Genomic DNA, 7,147 nt, shown 5'->3' with positions numbered 1-7,147 from the left:
ATGGAATCATTTGGACCTCATCTTCAGCCACGCCTGCTCATCTGTTTTGGCATCTACAAAAGCTAAATGGCATTTCTTTGCTGCTCCTCAGGCTTTATGCATAATCATCCAACCTCTGCACCTTGTATTTTACACAGTAAAGCCCCGCACAAACACAAACACAAACACACATACACAAACACCCAAACCACTCGAAACTGACCTCCAGTGACGCCAACAAACACAAAACCAAGCTCATTTTAAATTAAATGCTTTCTATTTTCCTCACGCGCCCACACACACACACAACAATCTCATATATTCCCTTAGTGATAGACTAAACATTATTTGATTTAAGGAGTATTCAGCTTTATCGCTGGAACTCTTTTCTTGGTCTTGTTGTAAGGGATATCATTATTTGGAGTCGAGCCCAGTGTCTGCACACAGATCTGTTTGTCTACACTGGGTTCTCGCTCTGTTCATCAGGTAACATTTGCTGCTTTTGTTTTCAGTCTGTTTCGGGTGGGTACTGGAAGCCCACAGTGGGTTTATCTGAGGTTTTCTGCTGGCAACATGAAGCAGCAGCAGCTCTAAAGAAAGTCAATAAGAGAAGAAGCTTCACGCTGGCAAATGAAAATTACTCGAAAAAAAAGCAAGCGATAGCTTCCACACGGTCATTTGATACACTGTTGATATGAATACTATGATAATCTCACCAGCTGACTGCCTCACTTCTCTGTTCCTAATGCTCCCCCCCATTTGACAAACCCTGTCCCCTGTCTGATCTAGGTCTGACAGGTTTTCACCCTTGGTATTGAATTTATTTTTCAGAGTCAGTTCCTCTTTAGAAGAAACATTGTTTGAGTCCCTCCCAGCTCCAGCCATCAACAGCAGCGGCTGCTTTAGATTCATTAATATTTATAGGCTAACACAGGATTTTACAGGCCGACCTGTCGCGGCTGTTGTAACTGCTGCTGTAAAACTGCATCTTAGATGCCGAAGCACTCCCTTCACAGCTGACTCTTGGCACAGCTGAAGCAATCGAGCCTAAATGCTCACACACACGCACACACACAGAACGACTTGTAGTGATTTAAGTTGAAAATCTGCTCTTGGAGGAGAAGGCTGATTTATTATTATTATTGTTATAATGCTGGGGATCTATCTGCAGTTCTTTGTGTGGCATTTTCCCCTATAAACCATATAGTAATAACATTCAGACAGCCCTGTACATTAAAATGAAGCCAATTTCAGGTCTTTCTGCCATGTAGGTGAGAGGTGATCTTACCCATTAAGGTTAGAGCCACTTTCCCCTTCAGTAACAGTGTCTTCCAGGTCTGTGACCATGAGGGAAATGGTCTGTGTTATGGAGGTGAGCAGGGCTCACCTTGTGCCCTGATAAAAGACATATGCTATTAACAACCTCTGCCTCATCACTTTTATCGGGCAATTGAATCCAGTAGTTTTCCTTCACATTAAAGTGCATGCTCCTTACCTGTGGCTGCTCACACTGTGAGTGAAGTGAAGCCATTTTCTGTGATGCCCTGGTCCAAGTTTATTTGTATAGCTCTTAATCACAGTTACAAAAGGCTTCGCAACGCCCACATTATGAAACAACAAATGTGAAAAATGGGTCTGAATCTGCTGCCACACAAAGCATGGCTCAAATACAATGCTTTAACAGCAGGAAGGACTCAGAGCTGTGGGTTTTATTGCTCATGTATGGACTGGATAAGAAGTGACAGAGAGACTCGTTAAGCAGTGGGTTATACAGTGGGGCAAAAAAGTATTTAGTCAGCCACCGATTGTGCAAGTTCCCCCACTTAAAATGATGACAGAGGTCAGTAATTTGCACCAGAGGTACACTTCAACTGTGAGAGACAGAATGTGAATAAAAAATCCATGAATTCACATGGTAGGATTTGTAAAGAATTTATTCGTAAATTAGGGTGGAAAATAAGTATTTGGTCACCTCAAACAAGGAAAATCTCTGGCTCTCACAGACCTGTAACGTCTTCTGTAAGAAGCTTTTCTGTCCCCCACTCGTTACCTGTATGAATGGCACCTGTTTGAACTCATCATCTGTATAAAAGACACCTGTCCACAGCCTCAAACAGTCAGACTCCAAACTCCGCCATGGCTAAGACCAAAGAGCTTTCGAAGGACACCAGGAAAAGTATTGTAGACCTGCACCAGACTGGGAAGAGTGAATCTACAATAGGCAAGCAGCTTGGTGTGAAAAAATCAACTGTGGGAGCAATCATCAGAAAATGGAAGACATACAAGACCACTGATAATCTCCCTCGATCTGGGGCTCCACGCAAGATCTCATCCCGTGGGGTCAAAATGATCATGAGAACGGTGAGCAAAGATCCCAGAACCACACGGGGGGACCTGGTGAATGACCTGCAGAGAGCTGGGACCAAAGTAACAAAGGTCACCATCAGTAACACACTACAACGGCAGGGAATCAAATCCCGCAGTGCCAGACGTGTTCCGCTGCTGAAGCCAGTGCATGTCCAGGCCCGTCTGAAGTTTGCCAGAGAGCACATGGATGATACAGCAGAGGATTGGGAGAATGTCATGTGGTCAGATGAAACCAAAGTAGAACTTTTTGGTATAAACTCAACTCGTCGTGTTTGGAGGAAGAAGAATACTGAGTTGCATCCCAAGAACACCATACCTACTGTGAAGCATGGGGGTGGAAACATCATGCTATGGGGCTGTTTTTCTGCCAAGGGGACAGGACGACTGATCCGTGTTAAGGACAGAATGAATGGGGCCATGTATCGTGAGATTTTGAGCCAAAACCTCCTTCCATCAGTGAGAACTTTGAAGATGAAACGAGGCTGGGTCTTCCAACATGACAATGATCGAAAACACACCGCCCGGGCAACAAAGGAGTGGCTCCGTAAGAAGCATTTGAAAGTCCTGGAGTGGCCTAGCCAGTCTCCAGACCTCAACCCCATAGAAAATCTGTGGCGGGAGTTGAAAGTCCGTGTTGCTCGGCGACAGCCCCAAAACATCACTGCTCTCGAGAAGATCTGCATGGAGGAATGGGCCAAAATACCAGCTACTGTGTGTGCAAACCTGGTAAAGACCTATAGTAAACGTTTGACCTCTGTTATTGCCAACAAAGGTTATGTTACAAAGTATTGAGTTGTATTTTTGTTATTGACCAAATACTTATTTTCCACCCTGATTTACGAATAAATTCTTTACAAATCCTACCATGTGGATTCATGGATCTTTTTTTCACATTCTGTCTCTCACAGTTGAAGTGTACCTCTGGTGCAAATTACTGACCTCTGTCATCATTTTAGGTGGGGGAACTTGCACAATCGGTGGCTGACTAAATACTTTTTTGCCCCACTGTATGCTCCCCAGGAAACTTTGAACCTCAGACGCTTTGTTTTCTGTGTTTTGATTCTCCAGTTTTTGCCCCTTTATTGCTTCAGTTTTGTATCTACGCCTGTGGTGACTGGGCCAGTCAGTCAGGTTGTTGCTGCTGATGGTGTCAACATCACTGAAACACACTGCCAGCAAGCAAGCCTGCCAATCAATCAGCCAATCAGCAGCTTATCAGCTCATCATTCACAGCATCTTTTCTTATCTGCAAACTTATGCAAAGTAGTAATGACCTAATTAGAGTGACACTCACACTTGCTGGCAGCTGTGCTGGTACAGTCAATGAGGTGGCTCATTGTGATGAATGGATGGGCGACGGCTTTCCCTGGTGGAATTCTCCCACCTGCACTCGTCAAACATTTGGTTAATTAAGTCAAGAACTCGCGGTCGTCCGCTGAGAGTTTTCACAACCAGATAAAATGAAGTGGAAACAACTCAGCTCCAAGAACCGGCAATGTTTTTACAGCAGGTCACACAGTTGAATCATTTTGCATATCCTTGAACTTTTTCACGATTGTTTTTTTTTTACATTTCATTATTAGCCAGCTCCGATTCAATGACACCAATTTGTTTTCACTAAATGAATGTCACTCGGGCACTTTGCTCCCAAAACTCCAGCCTCAAATGCCATTGGCATGAAATTTTGTTGTGATATTTACTTTGCTCATGGGTGACAAAGATGATAAATCTTAGTGACCACAGTGGTGTCATATCTCCACGCTTTAGTGCCAAAAGTGTTTTTGGGTTTTAGGTAATAAAAATGACTCAGCATATATTTGGATTCGTTATCATGAAATCTGGTTCGCGTCCTCCTCATGATCACACACACACACACACAAATCTCGTAAAGATTGTCTTAACATATTTTCAACATATGAATTAGAAGAATGTCTCTTTCAGCTGCCTGCTCTATTTATAATGACTATGTACTCTATTAGACTTCACACTCAAACATTTACTTTTACACTGTGGGCTGTAGCTTCTGTTGGGCATTGCAGCATGGACTTTGGATGACTCATACAGTATGTCTTTCTACATTTGTTTTAAGACTGAAATGCTGCCTCTAACCAGTTATCCACCCTGCAACACTCCTGTAAAGGTTGTCTATGGTGAGGTCTGGAGCCTCTCTCAACCACCATTAAAATACGAGACGTTTATAGTTTTAAAGATCCATTAGAAATGTGAGGAGAGATGCTGTGGACTCCAATCAGCGGCCGTCTGGCCTCCAGGTTTGGATGTTTCAGCACCGCGGACAGCGCACAGCCTCGCTCAGCTCCTCTCGTCTTATTGATGCTTGATGATTTGTGATTTCCGGAAAGATCTGCCTGACAAAAACAAGTCCTAGGAGAAACAGAGACCTGGTGGGCTTTTCGTTTTTTTATTTAGCTCATATCAAGAATAAGAAGATTATTTTGTTTCCGCCAAAAATCAGTTTAATAACAGGAACACAGGTTACCGCTCGCCTAAATTAAATTTCCTCACCTCGCAGTCACTCCTGCAGAAGTGAACTGACTACGAGCCTGAGGGTGTGAAGTGCGTGTATAAAAAAAGAAAAAAGAAATCATTTCATGTTCCCGAACACCAGTCGCGCTCACGATTGTTTTGATCACCCACCAAAAGTCGCTCACTCGCCTTTCCATTTAACACAACGTCACTGTAAAGTCTCTACGTGGCACCTCAGGCACACTTATAGCCCCTGTAGGAGTGTTCTTGGGGCCTGCGGGTCATTGGTCAACAGGACGCTCGAGCATCTCCGACTGTAGCAGCCGCCTCCTTCTCTGCCACAAAACCCCGCACACGGCATTCAAGCCGGAGACTTGGCGGACTGCACTCTCTCGTCAGGAGGAAAAAGGAAAAGCAACATAAAAAAACTTTTGCTTGGGAGTGAGATGGGCGGCTATAGCTGATCTTGGGTAACGCGATCATTGGCTGTATGGATTATCGATAAGTGCAGTGAGGAATGCGTTCTTGTCATTAATTATTTATATATTCCTGTAAAGCGGCGGGCATGCGAGAGAGACGCCGCAGCGGCGAGGATCGCCCGCTCTGAACCGGAGGAGTCACCGGCAGATGATGTCCCGATGTGAGAGTGCTTCCAGAGGAGACGGAGGAGAGGACGCAGGAGGATGAAGAGCGGGGGAGAGGGATCGAGAGCGGCAGAGGTGGAATATAATGAAGTTGAGTGGGAAAGGACTGTGCACCGTCCTCTCCAGCACCCTCCTCTTCGTGTGCGCCCTGAGCGAAGTTGTCGTTGGATTAAGATGCGTCTCGTTGGGATCTACGGTGAAAGCGCATTTCCACCTCGGCTCCACGGCCGGGGCTTTCTACTCCGGGCTACTTGTGGGAATCGGGCAGGTCATGCTGGGAACCGCGCTGGTGTGTTGCACGGACAAGCCCGGCTGCAGGAATTTCTTTCTCCTCGGTGTTGTGGTCTTCTTGTTGGGGGTCCTCACCGCCTTCTCTGGCGCGGTGGTGGACGGGGACACGGCTTCTCTGGTGGAGAGGAAATATTCCCATTACTGCTTCCACTCTGTGGTGCTGAACCCAGCCTGCGAGCAGCTGAGGGATTACCAGCGGAGTTTGGTCATCTCTACTGTTCTCAGCACGTTGGAGTGCCTCCTCGGGCTCATCAACCTGGTGATCATCAAAAGGTACAAAACAGCGCAGTTTTCTAGGAGCAGACAGTGTCAGAGGCAGAGCGCCGGGGCGATCATCTTCAGCGAGGAGCGGGACTGCTCCTCGGCGGATTTCCAGCCGGTGTCTTACATCAACCTGGGTGTTTTTGGTGTGTTTGACGAGACAGGTGCAGAAGTGCAGTGCGGGGGACACCCGTCAATCGAACTGCCGGGATACTCGCCCACGGACCCGGAGCTCAATCATTGCTTCCCTTTCTCCTACCCGCTCCCCAGTGAACTGCCACCCGCATACGAAGACATTTTCCCCGCTGAGGCATGCAACACATAGCCGCTCTGGAGCAGCGCTTCCCTCTGCTGTGACAATCAATGACTTTACGCTTTAAAAAAAAAAACAACCCCTTCCTCTTCCTCCTCCAACAACCCAACAAAAAGCAGTAAGTTACACAGGAGGAAGGCGGAGTGGATTTTGTTTTCGCCTCATTCCTTCTCACTTTTCTTTTACCTCTGCCTGTTAGCTTATGTTGAACATCACCAATCAGACTGATGTAGATAAACACATCATCCAGGGCCAGACAGTGCAGGCAGATCAAGGCCCATAAAACGCAACAGCTTCCTAATATAACAAAAAGCAGAGTTTGTGTTCTGAATGTTTGCTGTTAACGTTTTTACCTGTGAATAAACTGTATTTAACCTCACCTGACGTCATGGAGCTGCTGGCAGTTTAGATTTTGTGCTGGTGTGTTCACTCTAAACTTCGAGCCTAAAGGTTGCGGGCAGACCTCCTCCAGACTCTGAGGATAGCTGGTGGAGCGTAATTAATGAAAGTGTCATGCACATCAATCCAAACGGTAATTTTATAAAATCACGAGAATTCATGTAATCCGCTGGGTAAACACCCGAGAAAAGGCTCCAAAAGGAGTCACATCTTTTCACGTCAAAGCGGGGATAATTTGACAGAGAAACTCTCCTTTGCACGTTTAATCCCATCCAAGTGCAATTTTAGTTTTTACGCACGATAAAATAAATTATGTCGCAATTGTTACCACAAAAAAGCACACACATTTCTGTAGCTGCTAGTAAAAAGCAAAAAAACATGAACATATGTGTTTTAACTGTTACAGTTT

General features: G+C 45.5%; 1 protein-coding gene across 1 annotated transcript; it reads left to right on the top strand.

The window, feature by feature from the left end:
* Positions 1–5,347: 5,347 nt before the first annotated feature.
* LOC120724419 (transmembrane protein 271-like) lies at positions 5,348–6,703 on the top strand. The gene has a single exon (XM_040016621.1). The coding sequence runs from the start codon at positions 5,560–5,562 to the stop codon at positions 6,349–6,351; it is 792 nt and encodes a 263-aa protein (XP_039872555.1). The 5' UTR covers positions 5,348–5,559; the 3' UTR covers positions 6,352–6,703.
* Positions 6,704–7,147: the final 444 nt, after the last annotated feature.

The sequence above is a fragment of the Simochromis diagramma genome, unplaced genomic scaffold (assembly GCF_900408965.1).
Source record: "Simochromis diagramma unplaced genomic scaffold, fSimDia1.1 OVJJ01000685.1, whole genome shotgun sequence".
Classification (NCBI taxonomy): domain Eukaryota; kingdom Metazoa; phylum Chordata; class Actinopteri; order Cichliformes; family Cichlidae; genus Simochromis; species Simochromis diagramma.
The sequence above is the reverse complement of the archived record's forward strand: the minus strand, read 5'-3'. Positions and strand labels throughout refer to the sequence as shown.